The 25,049-nt window shown below is 31.8% G+C and overlaps 1 protein-coding gene across 1 annotated transcript; it reads right to left on the bottom strand.

Annotated features, from left to right (window-relative positions):
- LOC140434833 (quinone oxidoreductase-like protein 2 homolog) lies at positions 1 to 24,558 on the bottom strand. Its single transcript, XM_072523398.1, has 4 exons — positions 24,089 to 24,558; positions 19,064 to 19,267; positions 15,269 to 15,447; positions 1 to 347 (listed from the first exon to the last, which is right to left on the bottom strand). Exons 1-4 carry the CDS (start codon positions 24,455 to 24,457, stop codon positions 62 to 64), a joined length of 1,038 nt encoding a protein of 345 aa, XP_072379499.1. The 5' UTR covers positions 24,458 to 24,558; the 3' UTR covers positions 1 to 61.
- Positions 24,559 to 25,049: the final 491 nt, after the last annotated feature.

The following is a 25,049-nucleotide window of genomic DNA, read 5'->3' as shown; positions in this document are numbered from 1 at the left end:
TATTAAACATATTTATTGCGAATAAATAAATAATACTTAAAAAAAAACAATATTTTTAACCTTATTCATCAATATGGATAAGAACTTTTCCAGTACATTTCTTTTCATCAATAAATTTGATAGCATCATTAACCTCTTCCAAACTAAATTTAGCGCTTATGTGCGCATTTATTAGTCCTTGGTTAGCCAATTCCAATGTATCACTTACTATCGATCTATACAAGCTAGGGTTTTGATTACTTAATTCCTTAAGACTAAGAATAGTAGCAAATGAATGTGGTACAGGAGATGGTATTGTTTTGTAGAAATATGGGGCTGCATGGAAAAGTTTTCCTCCTACTTTGACACTGTAACAAATTAAATATAATTAACTATGAAATAACCAGTCTTACATACACACATAATCGTTCTTCTGCTATCGTTAGGCGTCAAGAGAAAATAATCACTCTTATTTTACTTTTTATAGTTGCTTCTTATTTATAGTTGCTGCGTCAGCAAACACTGTCAAATAAAATTGCGCAAAATATTATGTATTGTATTTATGGTCCCAAAGTGTTGTGTACATACATGTTCGAACGAATTATACGTACGGATTTTTGTTACGTTCTTAACCACCTCTTGAAACAAGATTTTGGACATATTCATCTTGATAAAAACTATTACAAATGCCGCTAAACTGAATTTCTCCAAAAATATTAGAGTCGTGTTTTGAAGGGGCATGCGAAAATTAGTACAATATTAAATTGTATGTGAATTAGTACACTAGTACATGAATTTAATATAGCAATTATCTTGTCACTGCAACTTCCTCATGTAAAATTTTAAAGAGTATATTACCTAGTGGGAATCTAGTGATAAATTTATGCGACAGAACTATTAAAGTAGAAATATATTTTGTTTTAATTGGTAGCAAGAAAACAACTGGAACTTATAAACATCTAAGATCCTGAATATATAAGTATATAACCGAAAAAAGCAAGAATTATAAATACAAAGAGCAATACAGATATTTAAAAAATACAACGTTTTTCACAAACATTTGACATTTCACAATTCTATGCATATAGAATTGAAAACCTTAAAATATTACGTATCTTCATTTCTTTTTTCATTTTTCGATAGATTTTTGCTTCAAAACTATATATTTGTAAAATTTCAGATCGATTTCTAAATTAGTTCATTTCTACAGCGTTAACAACTCCCCTTTTTTTGACTATACTTCATCTAATTTACTTACCGTGGCACGTCATCCGCGTCATAGCCCGTGAGGTCACATGATACCAACACGAAATATTTAGGCGGTAGGTGAGTTCTTTTTTAGAATCACTTTGCCGAGTACAGTGGCATTACAGCCACTAGACATATTTTATTATATACGAGTAGAAATAATATTTAAAGATTTCTATTAAGAGCGTAGGCGCAAAATTTCGAGCCAATGCTTTTTAAATGCAATCATTTTTTTCGAATCCTGAGAAAACTAACAAATATTTTTGAAAAATTTAAACGCAGAATGAAAGATTACATTATTGCCGAGGGTCGAAAGTCCCTTAGAATAAACAAAAAGTTTTTTTGAATGAGATATTTGAAATTAAAAATCACACTAAATTTTCTCTTTTTTTTCACCCCTGTAACTTATTAAAATAAACATTATAGAAGTTTTCAGGGACTTTCGGCCCTCAGTAATAATGCATTCTTTCCTTCTGCGTTTAAATTTTTCAAAAATACTTATTAGTTTTTTTAGGATCCGAAAAAATAAATGCATTTAAAAAACATTGGCTCGAAATTTTGCGCCTACGCTCTTAACGTTAATTTAAAGAAATACACAGTAATATATTTCATTTAATTTGTATAAGTAAATGCATTATAAAACGTTTTTATGAAGAACATTTGTTCGGAACACACTGTAACTGTAATCGAACGAAGGTAATATTTTGGCATAAATTGGTAACACTTATTTGACAGTTACGGTGTTGACTAATGTTAATAAGTAATGAAAAAAGTGTTGTTTTTGTTTAAGTATTCCATTTTACATTTTTATACGACGCATACAAGCGGCTCAAATTGTTTTTAACAAGATTATTTTTTAACTCTTGTTTTGTTTCTATTTATTTACATTAAATATTAATTTGTTTTGTTGTATAATCCACTTTTGCAATAATTATGTGACCTATTTGATTTAAAATGGATTCAAGATTTTTTATACTTTGGCAACTATGTCAACTTCGATCTCTCTCAATGATAATGACGTGCAACGGTAAGTAAATTAGATGGACTGTATAAATTTCGAAGCGCACGCCATCTTGCAGCCTTTGTTTAATTTGAATTTTGAGAACGATTTCTGAAATGACAGACAATGACAGAACAATTAATAACATTAATTAATAAAATTATAAAACACAGTTAAATACCGGAAGAATGGAGAACGAGCGAACTAATTCTACTATTCAAAAAAGGAGATAAAAAACATCCAGAAAACTACAGAGGTATAAACTTGTTAAATATTACGTTAAAACTTACAACTAAAATTTTACAAGTGCTAATAAATCAGAGGATAAGTTTAGCAAATGAACAACAGGGTTTTCTTAGTTGTACAAAGTTACCATAAATCTGTACATTGTAAAAACTTCTTATTTTTATTTAAATACTCCCCTTATTTCAAAACTTGGACAAGTCCCTCAAACCCAGTCCATTCTCGACCCTCAACGATTAACAAGGAAAGACAAACAACAAGTTCCTCAAAAATAATACAGTCGTCAAGCAACCTTCGTAAGGAAAGGTCCGACAAGCAAGAGCTTGCGACCAGTCAGTTCATTTCTTAATATACACTATTTCTCTATTACCTAGTTTTGTGGCCAGTATTGATGGCAGTAAGTGAGTGTGCTAAAAATAATTAGATGCTGTCCCTATTGTAAGTAATAATCAAACTTATATCTACTTATTCAACCTCTCAATTGTTCTAAGTCGCGGTGTTGGCATCACGTGTCGCGAGTGCATAGAAAAACGATTTGCCGATCCAACAACGGTTTGAATATCACATATATATTTACTATTCTTATCTATAAACAATAAACTTATAACTGATATTTTCTACAGTGGTATAGACTATTATTCCTTTTAATAAAGATACATTTTGACTAATCTTAATTAAGACTTTTACCAATTTAATGTTTACCCCTATCCCTTGTCAAGGAAACAACCTTTCCGTTGCTGGATCCCCCAGCTGGTCCTTCGGAGCTAAGGAGTACCTCAGAAGCTTTGTGCGGTAAAAAAAAATCTTCTATCGAACCAGCAAAGTTCGCTACGGCGAACTCCTTATTCGTACAGTAGTGGAAGATCGTGTACAGATGCGATATTCGTTATAAGGCAAATTACTTAGAAATAACTAGAGTATAATAGACCAGCATTTCTGTGTCTGATTGCCCTAAATAAAGCGTTTGACAGAGTAAGACTCAAAGATGTAATCCATCTTCTGTATAATAAAGAAGTTAATTACTATTTAAATGGGAATAAGCCACAATTAAAGGTTAAAATACGTTTATTGACGTTTCAATTTCCACTTCGGAAATCGTTAAAATTAACAAAAAACAAAATTTGTTTCATTTACTAATGTTTGTATTTTGAGAACGATTTCCGAAGTGGAAATTGAAACGTCAATAAACGTATTTTAACCTTTAATTGTGGCTTATTCCCATTTAAATAGTAATTAATTTAAAATGCCACAAGAAAATAGCTTCAGAACAATAATAAAGAAGTTCCCCTAAATATTATAAAAACTATCGAAAACATCTACCAAAACAAAAAAATGGAAGTCAGAATAGATGGACAACTTACAGAACCTATAGAAATAGGCCGCGAAATAAGACAAGGGGATTCATTGAACCCCATGCTCTTTAATTTGATCATGGATAAAATCATCAAAAGCGTTAACAAAGGAAGAGGATACAGAATGGGAAATAAAGAAATAAAAGTGCTCTGTTACGCAGACAACGCAATATTGATAGCCCAAGATGAAGACAGTCTGCAAAGACTGGTCCACAGATTTAACATAAGAACAAAAGAACAATCTCATCTCAGAAAACTAAAATAGTAGTAATCCGCAAAGAACCAACAAGATGTAAAATAGAAATTGATGGCATCAGTATTGAACAAGTAATGGAAATAAAATACCTGGGGATTAAACTGTCTAGCTATGGAGACCTGGACAAAGACGTGAAAGATAAAGTACAAAAAGCAAATTGACTGGCAGGATGTCTTAATAATACTATATGGCGAAACAGACACATTAAAACTGAGATAAAGTTAAGAATTTATAAAGATAGTGTAAGACCAATAACGAGACCCGACCTCAGAAACAAGACCCGACACACAGCCACAACGCAAAGGCTACTGGAAACTGCAGAGATGAGAGTACTGAGAAGAATTACAGGAAATACCTGCTGAGAGATCGAAAGAGAAGTGAAGACATTAGAAGAAAATGTAACGTACAGTGTATAAATGAATGGACACAAATAGAAAAAAAAAATGGAATAACCACATAAGCAGAATGGAGGAGACATGTCGTCAAAATAGCAAGAGATAAGTCACCAATCGGCAGAAGAAGTATCAGACGACCGCGCAAAAGATGGAGTGACAACCTTCCATATAGGTATTAATCCGCCAATGAACAAGCAGAATTGTTTATAAAGAGAAAGAAGAAGAAGAACAAGATTTCCGAAGTGAAAATCGAAACGTCAAAATAAACGTATTTTAAACTGAAATTGTAGTTAATTACCCATAAAAATAATAAATAATTTCAAATTGATATATATATATATATATATATATATATATATATATATATATATATATATATATATATATATATATACAGTGTGACCCATTTAGATTGGAAACACCTCTATAAAATTTGAAGTTGTTAACCGATTTTAACCAAATTCTTTTTTACTGTCATGTAATAAAAGGTCTATTGTGGGACAAAATATGAAATATTTAGTTAAATTTTCAGGGCATTCTATGATACTTTTTCTTCGTCGAAAATGGAGAATTTGTATTAGCGATTTTTTTATTAAAAAAATTTCTACGCCACTGGATTTAGAGTGGCTTCAAATAGCTATGACGAAAATTTCATTAAGATATATTTATTAATAACAAACTTATGACAACTTAAAATTTTAAAACTCACTAAGAAAAAAACACTCTGTATTAACGTTAAAAAAAAACACTCTGTATTAACAGAAACATGGAAACATAATTTTAGTTTAAATCCTAGTTGCCTCTACCAATTCACCATCTAATTGGATACATTTGTCTTAGCGTTTATGAATATTTCTAATTACATTTCTTAGTTGTTGGGGAGTAATTTCTGCACATGCCTGTCGATTTCTTGCACGAAGTTCGTTTACGTCTCTTGCACGGGTTTGGTAAACTTTTTGTTTGATAACTCCCCAGAGAAAGAAGTCTAAAATTGTGAGATCTGAAGATCTGGGTGGCCAATCTATCAACGGACTACCCCGGCCTATCGGAAAATTTTCATTTAGCCATTGCTTCACGGTTCTGGCGTAATGAACAGAACACCCATCTAACTGGATATAAAGATTTAATCGTTCATTAATTGGGAGCTCATGAATAGCATCCCACAAGTCGGTGTTTAAAAATTCTAAAAAGTTCTGTGAGTTCAAGTTTTCTTCAAAAAAGAAAGGACCAATAACTCGCTCGTTCACTATACCACACCAGACATTTATTTTTTGAGAATACTGGCTTTTACAGTTTATTGCCCAATGGGGATTATCTGCTGTCCAATAGCGATAATTCTGTGATGATACTACTCCATTTGTAGTGAAACTGGCTTCGTCGGTAAACAACACGTTTTTTAGAAAATTTATATTGTTTAAATATTCCCCTTGGGCCCATAAACAACATTCTAAACGTTTTGCTTCGTCGCCTTCTTGTAATGTGTGTAAGAATTTTAGTTTGAAAGGTTTAATATTATTTACCTTAAGACATCATCGAATACTCTATCGAGGCACATTCAAATATAAACTAGCATTCCTTAAACTGGCATTAGGGCTATTTCTGAAATGATCTAACATGATTTGATCATTTCCTCTTCCTCTTTGTAACGGGTTATTTTTTAAAATTAGTTTTTATACTGCACCATATTCATTAAATATTCTATTTATTTTGTTTACCGTACCGCAGCTAATATTAGGACGATCCACATGTCTGTTATTAAATATTGTACAAACTTCCCTGGCACTTCTATCGTTATCTCCCAAAAGACGTATAATTTCAATTTTTTCTCTCAAACTTAATCTTGCAGCCATGAAACACAATATTAAAATAATTTGAAGTAAATATTGTTGCAGATATTATGCATAAATTTATGCTAGCACTGAAATTGATGTAGCAAGTATAGTTAATAATTAAGTAAGTGCGTTACTTGCATTAAATTTTTATGCTATTTTAAACATTTTTTTATCTAGTAGTGGTTTATTATTAAAATTATTTGAAAAATAATTAGTTTTATGGTTATCTGTCGGCACAGGGTGTTCTTTTTTGACTCGTAGCTAAGTGAGTTTTAAAATTTTAAGTTGTCATAACTTCGTTATTAATAAATATATTTTAATGAAATTTTTGTCATAGCTATTTGAAGCCACTCTAAATCCAGTGGCGTAGAGATTTTTTTAATAAAAAAATCGCTAATACAAATTCTCCATTTTCGACGAAGAAAAAGTATCGTAGAATGCCCTGAAAATGTAACTAAATATTTCATATTTTGTCCCACAATAGACCTTTAATTACATGACATTAAAAAATAATTTGGTTAAAATCGGTTAACAACTTCAAATTTTATAAAGGTGTTTCCATTCTAAATGGGTCACACTGTATATACAAACAACACAGTTTATTAGGGTTGCAGTCAGAAAATTTTCTGACTGCAACCCTAATAAACTGTGTTCTTTGTTTATATTGACAGTCACTAATATCCAGTAATTCTTGTATATATATATATATATATATATATATATATATATATATATATATATATATATATATATATATATATATATATATAATAGTTTTTCTTATCCACTTTTATGAAAAAAATTGATTTTTGTGATTTTACAGTAGAGAGCCGTAGCAGTAGAGATAATGGCCCATTCATAGAAGCTGAAATCTTTTGAAATACAGAAAAACAAAAAATATTACTAATTCAATTAATTTAAGAAATTTTAATGTAGTAAAATGATAATTAACTACAATTTTAGTTTAAAATATGTTTATTCAGGCGTTTAGGTTTCCACTTCTATTTTTTTTTTTTTTGAATTTTACATCAATTTCCGACGTGGAAATCGAAACATCAAAACAAACATATTTTGAACTAAAATTGCTGTTAATTCTCAGAAAAATAGTAAATTCTAAATAAGATGCCATAAGAAAATAGCTTAACAATAGCAGAATAATATGAAGAAGTAAAGTGTACATCAATAATTGTAAAGCTGATAAAAGTGTAGACTTTCGCGGCCGGCGTATATTATTTTCTTTGATGTTTGTTTATCAGCTATCTTTTAAAGCAAGAAAGGTTTTAATCACTCGCATATAATATAAAGTATATACGAGCATACAACATAAGAGCGATTGTTCTGCAGTTACTACAGAATCCGTCTGTTATATACCGGTCGTACTACAGCCAATTGAATCGGTGAGTTGAAAAAGGTACACATTCCAAAATGGCTATTTTTCAGGAACTAAAAAAAACTGTTTATCTGCAAAACTAAATATGTTACAGAAAATGGTTCCATTATGAAGTTTCACAAGTAAATGGAAGACATTCAACTGTTATGGTTATTTTGGTTTTTTTAATACTATGTCTGAGTTATTAGCATTTTAGATAATGGAATGTGTCCCTTTTTACACTCAATATCTTGCAAATGAGATTTTAAGGCAACATGAAACAAAATAATTTGAAATATAGCAATGTAATATTAAAATACATACATGATTTATAAAAAAAGTTTACAGCACAATAATGGAAAGTTAATTTTCATCATTTTCATCAGGGGTCTCAGCTTCTGTCGTTGGCCAAGTACGACGTTCATCATAAAAGGGCAAGTATTCCTCTGGAATGTATTTGATGAGTTTCATGACGTCATTGATCTTGCTTGCCTTAATAGGTACCTTTCCATAATCGTAAGCCTTGCTTGAAGGAAGCACTACATCATTGGATTTTGTAAGTTTAAAGGTGTGTGAGAGAAAACCACCAATGAACGATGACGCTACCACGTATCCTTTCCGGTCACTTCTGTGAATCAGATAACTATATTTGCTTATGGCAAAAGATATTCTTTTATCTTCAAGGCTTTTTGGTAATTTAACAAAGTAAAGAGGCCACCACTTCTTACAGGCTAGTACATCTTCATTTTTTACTTCTTTTACTTTGTAAGTTGGTTGAATCTTTTTGGCGTTTTCTATGATGGCCTTGTATTGGTCTGGAGAATAAATGCGATCATATTTTCGTACTGCTCTCTTAATAACTGCAAAGGTTCTATCGCATGGCAAAAAGCTATGCCCTCTTACCGGGTAATATTGATGGATTGATGTAAATCTACCGGTCATAGTTAGGGCTGAAAGTACCCTCACCATAGTGTGGTTGCGGTTTTGGCCGCCACATGCGTCACTGAAAATGTGGAGTTCCGTAATCTCTGCAGGGATTTCATTTTGAAGAAAATCTAATACAAAAGAGGTGACTTCATCTGGTCCTTTGTTTGCAACACCTTCGGGGTATGTGTAGAATACTGCCCTATCGTTTTTAAAATCATAAACATTAAATACATAGTACCATAACTTTCTCAGAAAAAACATTTCTTGTACGGGCAAACTGGGTAGCGGTAAGTTTTGCATGTAGTCAAAAACTATCCCCATTACATTAGGTCTAGTTTTACTCAACTCTTTCACTTCATTGAGCTTAGTGTAAAATTTTTTTGCACGTCTCTTATGCACTATTAGCTCTGCAGCAGCGGTACGTTTAGCGTTATCATTCAATGTAGTGGATTTTAGTTTAGTTTGAAGGTCTTCGCAAGTTGAACATACGTCGACTTGTGGCTTCCCAAATCTATATCCAAAATTTTCTTTGAAGTATTTTAGAAAAAACTCGTACTTTACTTTTGTTCCAAGGTCAGGGTGTTTTTGAAGAAACATATCATACATTTTCAGTACATCTAACTTAGCATCCAAATAGGTTATAGGTTGCTTAGTGTAATGGGTTAAATATTTAGGATATGAATCGATATGTTCATGTATTTTGGTAGTTATAGTGGTTGGAATAGTATTAACACGATTTAAATGCTTGCCTCTCATGTCAAGAGGAGACATTCCCTTCGCCAAGAGATTTGTGAGTCTGATAACTATTTTGTGTGAAATTGCATACAAACTTATGAATGCTTTGCGACATACTTCTGAACGATTTCCAGACACGATCACATAATACTTAAATGAGGCATTGATTTGTTTTGAATGATCAACTGTTGGTCTGTGCCGTTTGACATCGAATCTTTCAATACACCCCATTAAAAAGGTGTCTTGTTCATTTTTTGATTGGCCAGCATAAAGTTTTTCTAAAATACGTTTTTTGTCTTCATCTAATAGCTTAGACATACACTGTTTCTTACACTGACAGTCAGGGCCAGTTTGTTTAGCTTCAACTAGTTTACCTGATGACGTAACAAACTCTTCACCCTTGCGTCTAGCAATTTTTTCCATCTCTCTGACATGTAATTCTTTATTTAACTTTCCCTTCTTCCGGCGTGGCTCTACATTTTCACTGTCTGAACTCGACATCGCAAATAACACACTATAACTATTCACTGTTAACTGTTTACGTTATAACACAGCTCCACACTAACTAAACAACAACAGATAAATGACTGGCCGTTTATGTGTAGAAGCCGGATATGCGCAAACGATAACTGTGCGGACTCCCACTACACTTGCGCTGTGTGACACGCGTCGAGTTGAAGAAGGGACACATTCCAGGAATGTGTTCCTTCTTCAACTCAACGGAATATTTTGACCTCTGCATAAGTAATATTTTGTAATGTAATGTGTACCTTTTTCAACTCCATAGATGGAACTTGATCTTAGAAACAAAATGGCTATCTCAGTTTAAATTCGCATTTTTTGGAATGTGTACCTTTTTCATCTCACCGATTCAATTGGCTTATTGTACATCATTCCTTATTCTACATCATTCTTTATTGTGGACTAACATCATTCCTTTGGCCACTCGCCATGCTGCCACATCATAGAACATAGCTTATGGATTCTGTCGATACCTATTTATCCGATCGCTTTAACTATTTTGGTTCTTATGCCGTCTTCACCGGGTCACATGAATTTTACTGACAATACAGACTTTTCAACTTCCGCTCTTAGAATTGGAGATTCCGATTTCAGATTCTAGTCAGATCTATCTGAATTGTGACTCACGATTCCATAGATATCATGTAAGATTTTTTCACAGTATTATCTCTATACTCTTTGGCATCTGTAATGGTTTCTCTGTAAAATTATAATATAATAATAGAATCATACGTAGGATATAGAATATGGTCCAAAACTCATTAGTCGTTTAAAAGATGTTGATTGCGAGAATAGTTTCGGAGTAGGCCGATACAAAAAACTAACGAATATCAGTACTAAATGTTGTAGTTACAAGTTAACTTGACCGATATTCATGTTGCTTGTTATTGAACAGAAGAACAATCCAAAATATGAGTGTGAGAACATTGTGCCAACAAAGTGTGTATTTGGTGTAGTCATCAGCAATATTATTATAATAATTATAATTTATGTTTGTGGTTTGCATAGACTACCTAAGCTCTGACGTCACAATAAGCGGAGCTTAAAAACCTTCCCAAACATTTCTAATTCGTGTGTATTTGTCCCATAAGAAGTTAAAAATATTGGTTTTTTTAATTTTTTGAAGAGAAAATAAGGATTGTATGTTATGAACATATACCAGATTTAGCCATACGGCTCACACTCCCTCTAAGGGGAAAATTCACTCATCCCAGATACCTACGGTATCAAAAGGATTGAGCTCTGGTGGGACTCTTTCTGTGTTATCGAGCCCTAGGTGACTTGGTATGTTGGAGTATCTCCCAAAAATTATCTTACACATCTGGATGTGGCAAGGAGTACAGCTTTCTGCATGGCCCTATAGACGGCCAAACCGAAACCGTATTTAGTATACGGCACTTGTCTAGTACAAAATGCATACTGATATCATTTGAGAAAGTTGCTACAGTTTTTAGCATCTGATCTAGGTGGTTTCGAGTGGAAGCTATTAATTTCAAATCATCCACGTACAACAGATGATTAAGCTTCGCCTCAACCGTATTGTAATTTTTGATGCTAAATCCTGAGTCAGTGGAGTTCAGTAGCTGAGATAGTGGGTTCATCGCTAAACAGAACCGAAGTGGACTCAACGAGTCCCACTGGAAAAGGCCCCGGTTAATTGGGATATCTTCAGTTTCGATACTGGTTTCACCAGGTATTTGAAGGTCATTTTTAGTCTTCCACTCTGCCATTATATGCTTTAAAAAGATCACTAGATTATCATCGACTTTATATATTTTCAATATATCTGTCATTCATGCGGCACCGAATCAAAGGCCTTCTTGTAGTCAATGAAGGCAGTAAAAAGGTTCCTTTTTTTGGTGTATGCCTGGTTAGAAATGACTGAGTCGATAATAAGTTGTTCTTTACAGCCCATGGAGCCCTTAGCGCATCATTTCCGTTGAGGCTCTATGATATTGTTTAGAGCACAGTGTTGGTAGATAAGCCGGGCTACACAGGATGTGACCAATTTGTATAAAGTTGGAAGACAAGTAATTGGGCGGTACTTGGCTGGATCTTGGGTGTTATTTTGATCCTTTGGTATTAGGTAAGTGGTTCCCTGTGTAGGAAATGATGGTGTTTCCCGCGGATTAGAGATAACATGATTAATCAATACTGACAAACACTCATGAACACTCCTCCAAAACTTCTTTAACCAGAAGTTCTGAACTTCGTCTGGTCCAGGAGATTTCCAGTTATGAAGCTCTTTGATAATATTTGAGACTTCTTCGGTGGTGAAGGGTTCGTAAGGAATATTATTGTAATGTTGACAGTTGTTCGTTGTGTCTCCAATCCATCCAGCATTGGTGTTATGAGTAGCTGGCGTTGAAAGTTGGTTTCCCCAAAAATTTTTTCTTGGCTTGGGTATGATTTATTTTCATTTTCTATAGTGGAATTAAGTTTCCTATAAAACGCCTTCTCTGCATGCTCAAAAAGTATATTGTCGCATTTTCGGTTGTTACTTACTTTGTATCTCCTTAGGCGGCCTGAATAAACGGAAAGTTTTTGTTTTAATGTGCCCAGGCATTGTTGCGGTGTGTTATTTTCTGGATCATGTTGTGAGTGTCTTAGAGTGTTCCGCAATATCTCTTCAGCTCTCTTGATGATTTTTCTACTTCTTATTCCTTATTCTTATTCTTATCTTATTAATGATATGAACATATTATTATTAGGGACATTATAACACACATCAAATCCAGAATTGAAAATGCGAGATAAAGTTTTATTAATATGAAGCACATATTTACTAAAAGGGACTTTTCCTGTTACTAAAAATCAGATTATTAAAATGTTACATACAGGTTGTTCCAAGATGATTTTAACATCCTATAATTCTGGAAGTAATGAATATTTTTAGTTGAAAATTGGGAAATGTCAATTGGGCCTACAATACGATCAATTAATGTATACATGAGATCTATGACGTCATCACGGGCGCTATGACGTCATTACAATGGAACAAATTAAACAGATAAGGGGATGATTAAACGAGAGGCTTTTTTATCCCAAATTCAACGGTGTACCATAATGAGGGTATTAATATTAATAAATACCATAAATTTTCAATTTAATGGCGCATTTATCATCTAAAAATAAACCAAAAACTAGCATATTTTTTTTGACAACTACAAATAGTAACAGCTAATGTCATTTCTTGTGTTCACGCACTAATAAGTTCTTTGTAGTTTTAAAACAGTATTTTGAAATATTTTGAGTTCATACAGTAGTAAAAATGCCTTTCCTATTCACACCTAATGAATACATAGATATGTTGTTGATTTGTTGATTTGAAAAATGCTCGACATGCTCAAGCCTTATACACGGAATGCTTTCTCGAAAGAAGAACAGTCCCTTATGTAACTCTTGCTATGATTGAGGAGAGGATGAGACCGAACAAAACTTGGTACATGATTTAGCATATGTAACGATTAATCCACATGTGTCCATAAGGCCCATTACTGCAGAAACTGGTGTGTCCTCAACTACAGTTCAAAGAATTTTGAAAAAAAAAACACCATTAAAATCCATTTAAACTGCGTTTCAATCATGAATTGCGACCCAACGATTTTAATCGAACATTTTAATTTAACAACCTGGTCTTTAGTAACAGGGAAAGTCCATTTTAGCAAATATGTGCTAAATGTGCCTTTGATAAAACTTCGCATGCTCAAATCTGGATTTGATATCTGTTATAATGTCCCATTGATTGTGAAAATCACAATCAATGGGACAACGGAAAAAATATGTAGAAAAAAAGAAGTAGAACTGGAAAACAGCTAGAAACAATAGAAGAAAATTTTAGAAGCAAACAAGTTAAAAAAAAACAAGAGGATTATCAAAAAGGTATACAATTTTTTGCAGTAATAAAGAATTGTTGTTTATATGTAATACAGCAGCTGAACTAAACAGAAGGTCCAAATATTTCAACGACTTATAAAACGACAGAACAAAAAAGAATAATAGAAACAAAAAATATGACAAAAACCAAGAATAAATAACACAAGACCCAATAGCAGAAGAAGTAAAAGATGTAATAAAAACATTAAAAAATAATAAACTCGCAGAATAAGGAGAAACAGTTCTGAAGCTAGAAATATTGAAAGAAGAAATAGGACTAGACGATACATGAAAAACGGGTAGAGTACTTGCTTGAAAAAACATATATAAACAAATTTTTCTAGAATACAATTACCACAATTTAAATGTGAAATATTTTGCTTGTTAAAAAACATATGAATACAAATAAATTTGTACAACAAAGTTCTGACTTTGACATTCCACGTCAAGAGAGCATTATTATATCGCCCGCTTACGAAACGACAATTCCGTTTGCTCCACGGGATCTGTCGGTTGATACAAATCGGTATTGGAATTTTCGGTAGATCTGGGGAGAGGTTTCGTGATTACAAAAGTACAGACCCATTACTACAAATTTTATAGCAAGAACAATGTTTGGTCAATCCTTTACTAGGAGAACAATCAACATAAGAAGTGAAGATTGTTACCAAGGATAGAAACTGCTATCACGCCAAGCACAATACTGGTTGGGGATACAATTTTCAATGTACGGGTCGGAGGCTTCACAAATACTACGACGAGTGAAACTACCTTAAAACTGTGGTTTATTACAATACAACTGAGAGCAGCTAAACACACATATAAGAAACTGAAACACGATCCCACTGCAACTATTCTAAGAAAAAATAAACTTGTCTAGGCTATTATTTGAACAATAAATTAAAAAAAATGTATTATAGACAGAAGCACTACCACCGCGAGTATACGACCTTTTCAAAATTCACAAAGAAAATGTTCCGTTAAGACCAATAAGCGCAAGTGGCTTTGCTACATACAACATTGCAAAATCATATACAATATCAATAATATATAATATCAATAATATCAATCATAAAACATCCATTAGTTAGTGTGAGACGTCAGGAATTCTACACAATCTATCAATAAAGCAAAGGATATCAAACCACAACGTAGTTTCACTGTTTACTATAAAGCCAGTTGGTGAGGCCTTAGAGTGCACTATACGAAAGTTTTCAGAAGATATTACAAATCTTTTCATGCAATACCTTACCATAGTCTATTTTGGGTGAGACGGATGATTTTACAAATAGATTGATGTGGTTACGATGGAAAGTCTGTGGTAGCAATATACTGCATTTTTCGTACTTTTTGTAGAAACTCGGATGCATAGATGAATAGAATACCTCATTATTATCCACGGATCAGAGAGGCTGTCGAAATTCAAAAATTACCTATTAATTGTAATCATAAAGAAAAAGATCTGCCCATTTGTGCTATTTTACCGAGAACGAAATAGTATTTGAGATAATTTATTGTATTTTATTGAACTTACCACTTTCCAATAGGTTCCATCATTTCTGTTCCTGTCGAATCATAAACAATACTGGCACCTCTATTGTCTGTAATTTTCATACATTGTTTGACTAATTTATCAGAAAAATGAAGAGTTTCAAAAGCTCCCCTCTCTCTAACCAATTCTCCCCTTTCTTCTGTATCTACCAGTCCTACAACCTGAAAGTAAATAATATGCGATATTAAAACAAATATAAATTTTAAGGAATTAAACAAATTAGACTTACAGTTAAACTCAAACTTGTAGCGATTGTTTTAAATTAACAAAAAGACAAACATTTGCTTTCGTCAAGTTTTATAATCGTGTTCTTATATTTATCCAATTTTTTCCAACGTTAATCCTTCTCATTGCTTCCCATAGTTGCTTGCTGGGTAAAATGTCATACGCTTTTTCCAAATCTATGAAGGTGATATGTGTTTCTAAGTTTTTCTCTTTGCTCTTGCTCGATGACTTGTCTGATGATAAATATATTGTCGAGGCATGGTCTGGCTTTTCGGAATCCAGATTGTTCTTCACTGTAGTTATCCATGTGTTGTTCTATTTTATCTTTTATTAATGCGGGAAAATTTCTTGCAATTGAAGGTATTACACTAAGCCCTCTATAGTTATTAATCGATCCCTTGTCTCTTTTTTTCAATTTGACATGTATAATAAATTTCATTCACTTGGAATGTCATCTCTTTAACTTTATCGAACAACAATCGAATAATTGGTAGGACCCTTTCTCATCCATGTTTCAACAACTCCATTTTTATGTTTTCTGGTCGGGATCCTTTGTTGTTTTTGGCTTTTTTAAATCTTGTTTATATCTTCTTTTGTGATTTCAGCTTCGCCATTCATTGTTGTAATACCATGTGTCTCATATTCAGATCTATTTTCTTGTAGTAACATTGGGTAATGTTTTTCCATTTATTTGGTGTAATTATTTGTAAGATGTGTTACCTTGTTTATTTCTTCGATTTTTTTTCAATTTTCCGTTGATCTATTATAGCCAATCGTTTTGTATGTCTCTACACATTCTCTTCCAGTATTTGCTTCACTTGCTACCTGAGGGTAACGTATTCTCGTGGTTTATCCTTTAACCACTTATGAAATGCCTATTTTTTTAAATAACTCTTTTAAGTCTTAACTGTATGTCCCTAGATATTTATTCAACTATTGTCTCAACCACAAGTCCTGATCCTAAATCAAATCGTTTTCCTGAAACTACTTATCCGGATGCCTTCTCGTTATAAGATCATAATGTACTATGTTTTTTTTTTATTTAATTGTTGTATTGTTAGCTTACCTACTCAACTTACATTGAACTCCTAAAGAAGAATCATACGATTATTATTTGTTAAATGTAATTCCCACTGTATATTTTGTAGTATATTTCCATCAGATTCGAGAGGAAAGTCCTGAGGAAATATTAGGTCTAATAAATGAAAATGGAACCTGGTGACGTCGATATAACTTTGAACTATACAATAAGTATAAATAATTAGTTGAAGCCAGAGATATAGTCACTGCCATGGACGTATAAACATAGATGGACCCAGCAATAAGATACCTTAAACACACACTGTTTTGAAGCTTCGATATTCCTGGACAAGAGGGTAAAGGGGAGTAAAACGGGTATCGATAGACTGTGATACTTCCTCAATGAGCATAAGCGTGCTTGAATTTTTACTCGCGGGGATAATTATTCAGACGTTAATAATTGGAAGTAGTAATAATGTATAAAAACACGTTTTTATAGAAAAAATAAAATACAATTTTATTTGCTTTAAAATTAATACAATAAAATATAGTTGAGCTCAAGTTAATTTTTTAATAGGTATCAAATAATCCTACGATAAAAAAACAATTAAAAAATATACATTTGTCAACTTTAAGTACATACCTATATTTATTGATAATGTGTTAAAACATATTTTTTCAAATTGTGACAAATTTGTTTTAATACAATATGAATAGATTCCTCGTAGTAAGGGTTTCTGCTACAAAATTATTTATTGATCATTCCAAAGCTCTTGCTGGCATTTGACATAAAATTATTTGCAAATATACCTACTTATTAAAAAGTAGGAGTGAAAATGTATAAATTATTGGAAAGCTATTTACCGAACAGAAATATTAAAGTAAAAATGGTAAATAGACATAATAGAAGATGTTGGTATAGAAATAAATTTTTATTGATTGCGAAATAAAACAGTCTTAGTAAGAACGCTTCTTATGCGCACGGTGTTAGCATCTAAAGTAGTCCTCGTTTCATGATGAATTCCAATTTTAAAATATTTCTCAAGAACCAATTTTAAAAGTTGCATAGAGTGACCATCGATTGCATCTTCATCATACATATGGTCACCAAAATGCTCATAGATTGATTTTGCGACATTTTTTATGGTTTTTATTAATCAAAATATTCATAAGGTTTTTATAGTTTACATAAGTAGATATTTATAGTTTTATTAAAAAATCTGAAATATTTTTCAGCTTCCTTACAAGTTTAAATAACCAAAAAGGATGCTTTTGAAAGGTTTTTATACTGTTTTCTCTGTTGAAGTTTAGAGTAAGTTTCATCATTAATCAATATTATTTGGAAACCTACATAGAAAAATAAATGAGTTTTATTCATTTCACTAATTTATTGTTAATTCATGAGAAATATTAAATCAAAAAGCTACTAAACAGATCTTTTTAATCAGATGATGTCTACTTACAATATAAAAATATCTATACTAATTTCATGAACTAATATCTTGTTCAATACATTAATTGATATGAATAAACCCAATGGCACGCCTATGAAAGACATATTTTAAAATGTAAACACACAGGCTTCCTCAGTTCGTCATCTTAAATAATGTAAACAAACAGTACGTACAAATTAAATGAGACATTGGGATGTAAACATTTCGTTTTTTTTGCAAATGCAAAACTGTAGCACCATTATTATAATTTATTTATTTCACTATTTACAAATATCACTTAAAATACAGCCAAAATATCGGAAAACATAATATGTTTTTTTTTAAATATTATTTTCCTCATCTTGGGTAAAAAGTAAATAAACATGGACATGACATGGAACAGCATTTGAAGTTTGACGTAGAGCCATAAGACAGAGAAATGTAAACACCGTTGCCATTAATAAATAGGTTTCAGTGCTTCTACATATAAAATAATTGGTTGATATCTGTTATACGCTATTATTAAATGATATGCACACTATGTGCACACTTGATGTTTTAATTACAATTAAATATATTAATATAAGTAATAAATTATTATTTTGGTTTGATAGCACCTGTAGAGTATACAATAAATATAGTAATATTTTCAGCGATACGTGAATAAGATATTTTAATAAAAAAATGTGACAACATTTCAAGGTGCTGAGAATGTGACCTAGTCAAATAATTTTGGCTTCACATTTTTATGTAAATAACTGAGTCCATCTGTGTTTATACGTCCATGGTCACTGCAATAAAAATGAGATGCCTGCAGTGGGCAGGACATCTAGCCAGAGTAAATGAAAGCTACCCTGCATGACGTATCTTATTCGCGAAGCCCAAGAGAACTATAGGAACTGCCAGAAACGTTGATGTTGTCAACTGGCATCAAGCTGCACAGCATAAGACCAAATGGAGGAATCAGCTTAGGAAAGTCGAGGCTCAACTTACGCAGTAGCACCAATGATGATGATCACTTCCATTAGATTAGTAGGCTGTTAAATTGGTCAATTTATTAAACTTAATAAGAAATATAAAATTTTTAAATTCAATTTACCTGTGCTTTATATACATTTGCTGCAATATCCACTGCTGCCAATCCCATTCCTGCGGGACCTGCAGATATGATAACCTTTTCTTTTTCTTTTACGCTAGTCAATTTTGAAAATGCATACAAGGCTGTAGCATGACCATAGGCTATAACAGCGGCATCTTTTCTCTCCACATCACCTGGTATCCTCCAAACATCATTTACATCCAACTAAAAAAATTAATAGAGAGTATGTTAACCATGTTTTTAATCTTAGATGAAACTTAACATAGTTAATATGTTAGGTCATGAAGTTAAAGCCTTGACTGAAAACAAAACTACCTAATAACTGAGGGTCACTCGTAAACCTCAATTAGTATTTTCATATTGCATTATTTACATATAATTATTATTGTTTAACTTAAAAGATTTCAAGATCAATGTCACAATATCTCGTGCTTGGATCACAAATAAACTAGTCATGGATAAAAATATGGAATATTTTAATTGGATAGGTTTTACTTGAAAAATGTGAAACTACTGTGAAAAATGTTTTATTTGCAGATCAAACGAGAATTCAATTACGGAAGCCACATGGGCAAAACTTCATCTACAGAAGAGTTGGCGAATGGTATGTCAGTTATAACCTCACAGAGATCGTTATTTTTGATGCTGGTGGCATAGTGCTATATTGTTTGGGAAGGACATACCTAACTAGTGAAGGTGATTGGGCTGACACATACATTGAAAACATTTTAGAAGATCATGTTTTGCGATTTGCCGGCCGTATTCACAGTATCTTCAACATTCGAGATAGATTTGTTAATTGGTTAGCTTTATCAGGAGATGCAAAACTAAAAAGGAGTATTTGAAATAGTCAAAATGATTTCATTGTTGACAAATCTTTTTTTAAAACTAGAAATTGGATTGTCTAAACATGTAATGAATGTTGATACTCTAAAATATTCTTCAGCTCAAGTTGTTATATGATAATCTCTACAATTCTGTTTCTTATTAATCCTTGGAATCAGTATCAATACCAAAAATATCTTTAAATAATTTAGAAACAGAAATAAAGAGTTTTTCAATTTCAATTTCCGAATTTTTTTGTAAATCTTCTAGAGTAGAAGTAATATATTTGGTACATTTAATAGGACTAACGAAATCGTAAGAGACACCTTGAAGAAATATGGATAATAGTTTCTAGTTTCTTACAAGCTACTAAGCCTTTTCTGAGTTCAAGGCTCATATACAACACTATCTGAAGAGTTATCCATATACTATCGAATCACAGAATTTGGACACAATTTAAAACAGTTTAAGTGGCATTACTTCCTAATAAAAGGTTTTGTAAATCGAACAAATATTATTCAATTTGCAGCTTCCGAAAAATCAAAATATTTGTTAAATTTAAAATAAAATTGTCCAATTTAATATCTTTTATGTATTTATTAATATCTGATAGTTCAGTTGTGTCCAGACTCCTGGAACCGCCCCTGGCTAAGTCACTGCATGCTATTGCAATGTGCTAATTGTCAAACTACAATTTTATTATATTTATTATTATTTTATTCTCAGCTTAGAAGGAGTACTTAATTTTGTAAGGAATATTTCATGATATGACAATCAAGTAAAATAGGTAATGAGAAATAAAGTGCATAAAATATTAACTTGTTCAAATAGTGATGCTGGTATTAATAGATAATGATCAAATCAGTTATCTGCATAAAAATTAAATTTAAGTTAAATGAAATAAAAATTAAATTAAAAATTAAATCAGTTAGCTGCATATTGCATTAGTTATCATAAAGCATCAAGATACCACTAAAGCTATTAAATTTAGACCTAAATGTCTACCTTTTTTATGAAATAGCATGCCAACTAGAATAAGTGCTTTCAGAAGAAAAATTGACAATAATGAATATGTAGCAGGTGACCCTTAAAGGCAAAATAAAAGGCCACAGAGGTGTAGGAAGAAAACAAGTTTCTTGGTTAAAACGATATTGCTGGTAGTTTACTGAACTGTCTAAAGGACTATTTGGCTGCTTCCTTCTACTACTAACTAACTACAAGCTACTAACTTCTATTTATCTTGTACATAAATGAAAAAATATACTTTGTATGATTACATGTTTTGAAAATAATTTAGCAACATATTAATAGGCTGAATGCTAATATTGCTAAAAGGGATAAATATCTTAAATTTAATAATATTTTATATGATGCCATCAATATGTTTGTTCTTATCAAACGGTTTAAATCATTAAACTTTCCAGTTTGGTTATCGTGAGAATTAATTAAGCTTGTCATACAGAAAAAAATAGTTCACAGGAATTTTAAAGCACCAGGCAACTCATATGAGGAATTTTCAGTGTTAAGGGAAAGATGTAAATCATTACAAGCAGTAGGTATGTTATAAGAACTATTTAGAGAATATTCAAGCAAATCTTTCAAGTAATCCCCGCTCTTTTTGGAGGTATGTTAGTGCTACACGTGGGTCTAGTGCTTATCCTAATGTAATGTCTAATAAAGGTGGGGATGTAATAGCTCAGAATGGTGATGAAATAGTCAATCTATTTGTCAGTTATTTTTCAGGTACATATAATGATAGTGAGTATAATTTACATAATTTTGAATTGGACTATAGTGTGGATTTCCAGATTCTGAAATTTAGTCTGACTGATGTTTTCGAGGGGAGTGGGGATTATGAGTTTAAAAACTACATATTCTTCAGAGCCAGATGGCATACCTACAGCACTGATTAAGAATTGTATTTTTTCCCTTTGTAAACCTTTACAACAAATTTTTAATTTATTATTGTAATCACCTGTATTTCCACAGTATTGGAAAAATAGTTTTCTTACACCTATCTATAAATCTGGCAATCATGAGAGTGTTAACAATTATATAGGTATAACTATTCAATCAGCAATCCCGAAACTTCTTCATAAATTGGTATCGATAAATCTCACCTGGGCTTGCAGAAACATAATTATTGATGAACAACGTGGATTTTCTAACCAGAAGTCAACAGTAACAAACCTTGTCAATTACCAACAATACTTGTTGGGTGCATTTGAGAATAAAATACAGGTCGACGGCATTTACACTGATTTCTCAAAGACCTTTGACCAGGTTAATCATAACCTTTTGGTCCACAAACTTCATGCATCTTGCTTTGGTGACCCCATTGTTAATTGGATTAAAAGTTTTCTGATGGGACTTACACAGCAAGTTCATATTAACAATTATATTTCAAATTGATATGGCCCCTTGATTTTTAACTTGTTCATTGACGATATTGGTAAGGCTATCAAAAACTCACACTTTCTGCTATTTGCTGATGATCTTAAGTTATTTCGTTGTATACATGATAAATCAGATAGAGATCTCTTGCAAGATGATGTAAATAATATATGTTTATGGTCAAAACAAAATGGTTTCAGCTTAAATCCAGCTAAATGTTCTTATATTTCATTTGGTCATTTAAATAATCTAATAGCTAATAGATATGTTCTTAATGATGTACTCTTGGATTCAGTTGCTGAGATTAGAGATTTGGGTGAATTATTGGATTGTGCATTGACATTTAGAAGCCATTTTCTAAAAATTAAGGAAACAGGATTTCGTAATCTTGGTTTTATTTATCGTAACAGTCATGATCTCTAACCTATTGTATTCAAATTATTGTATTGCTCTCTGGTACGCTCAGGTCTTGAATGCTGCTCTGTTGTTTGGTCCCCATTTCATCAAGTCTACATTGATGGATTGGAGAGCATTCAGCAGAAGTTTCTAAGATCTTTAGCTTGTAAAGCACATATTAATATAAGAAAATTATACTGAAAATTATTTCATTGATTATTCTGTAATAATGTCTCAATTTAACATTGCTACATTGAAGAACCACAGGTTGAGAGCTGATATGTTATTTTTGTTTAAAATTCTAAACAACGTTATTAATTGTCCCCCATTATTAGCCAATGTGTACTTAAACACAATACATAGAATTTAACACACTGCACTCTTTTATATTCCTTTTCATAGGACTGATTATGCTCGCCATTTTCTCTTATCGAGAATGCTCAGCTCTTGCAATGACCTCCTATTGGATCCATTCCCTCCAAACATTAATGTTTTCAAAAGGCAACTTAAGAGTCTAATTATTAATCTAAATATTTGATGTTTTTAACTTTTATGATTTGATATACTGTTTTAATGTACAAATTTTTATTGTTTAACTGTTTCTTTGTTAATGTTTTGATGTTTATTGAACATGATCTTTACTTTTTACTATTTGTTGTATTTTATTGTAAATGGTTCTACCGTTGAAATAAATATATAAAAAAAAATAATAGATTAAAATAGAATGTTGATAAAACTAAAGCAAGCAAAAAATAATTCCTGTTGTCATTTCTTTATTTTGACAGTGCAATTTTGTACTTGATTCATTATTGACCTAAGGTCACTATTACCCCCGTCCTAACATCAATTTTATATAATTTTATTACTATAACCAATACTGTATTACATATTAAAGAACTAAAAAGAATGGGCATAAAATAGCTTTAATTCTGTTGATTATGTACTTATATACAATTAAATATAGTGTGAAATGGAAAAATAAGTGAAACACAGACTACCTACATTCCTACATATTTACAACTATAAAAATGTGTTAATAAAGAGCAGAATAAAAATAGTAACACAATAAGAGATTTCAGAACTATAGATGAATATTATGAAATCTGTGGGATAGTATCATGAATGTCATTGTTTTGAAGAATTGGTGATTAACATGTAACATAGCATGGACTAAATAGCTCAAACACTAGTGTGTGACTACCACTTGGGAGTGGTAGTTGGGTTACATAGTTAGCAGTCAGGAAGACATCGGAGCATTTTAATAAATTCATCCAAAGGACTTGAGTTAATTCAGCCTTAAAGTACCCTTGTTACTCTCCTTTTACACTATACTCCTATGTTGATAGTGGTGTGAAGGAAGACTATTATCCTTATTGTTACATATCTATCATATAGGCATAAAATACTTACAATACACTGGTCTGCAAAACCACCAAATTTAACAAGATTCAGACCAACAACTCTCTCTCCAATTCTAAGAACCTCATCTTTGATTTCTGAACCCTTTTCTAATACTTCTCCGGATAATTCATATCCCGGTATAAAAGGTAATTGTCCCCCATCGTTTTTAAACTTATAAACGTCCACGGAATTCACACTGCAATAAACAACTTGTACCCTAACTTCACTTGGTTTTAATTTTAATACTTTTTTTTCTTGGATTTCTAAAGGTTTGCCTACTTCTGTAATGACTGCTGCTTTATAAGTACTTGCAAGTTTCTCGGATTTTAACGTTTTACTTAAAGATCTAGAAATAAGTCTTGTAAATATTTTATTCATTTTTTTTTTACTTAAAATCAAAATATTTTAAAATTATTTAAAAATTTAGACATGACATAACCTCGAACTTTCTTATTCTTTTTTTGGGCTTGTCCTATCCTATACTATATATTTAATTTCTTTCAGCCACTGAACAAATACAATTTATTATTCTGTGCTTCAGTGCACATAAATTGAACAAACAAAATAATAAAACAAGGATATAGACCAAAAACTAATCTGTGCATTCGCCGTAGAAACGGCGAAATAACCTGCAACACAAGAAATTAAAGCACATATTTTGAAAAACTGTTGACCAAAAACTCTCACACTGATGCTGCAGAACTGTTGTATATGTGTGTTCGGTTTTTCTATTATATGTACGTGTAATCATGATACTATGACTAACATCTCATGACTCTTAATCATAGTATCATGCGTGTAATGTAATGAAAATGGCGTTGAACGTATTTTATGCTCCTGTATTTCACTAATTAAATTAAAAACAAAATTTTATCACCCGTTGGGAGCTTCGTAGTACAGGGGCGTTATCTGAGCTAGCTGCAATATTTGTAGTATCTAGTATTTGTGGTAAGCAAGTTGAAGTAATATT

This window comes from Diabrotica undecimpunctata, chromosome 2 (assembly GCF_040954645.1).
Source record: "Diabrotica undecimpunctata isolate CICGRU chromosome 2, icDiaUnde3, whole genome shotgun sequence".
NCBI lineage: Eukaryota > Metazoa > Arthropoda > Insecta > Coleoptera > Chrysomelidae > Diabrotica > Diabrotica undecimpunctata.
This window is presented reverse-complemented; position numbering and strand designations above follow the sequence as displayed.

Bases quoted from the DNA above. Each gene is read 5' to 3' on its own strand.
- LOC140434833 (XM_072523398.1), bottom strand. From the start codon at position 24,457: ATGAATAAAATATTTACAAGACTTATTTCTAGATCTTTAAGTAAAACG. The intron at 19,268-24,088 runs GTAAGTATTTTA...TAATTTTTTTAG, and splicing joins GTTTTGCAGACCAGTGTATT to TTGGATGTAAATGATGTTTG. The intron at 348-15,268 runs GTAAGTTCAATA...AATTTGTTACAG, and splicing joins ATGGAACCTATTGGAAAGTG to TGTCAAAGTAGGAGGAAAAC.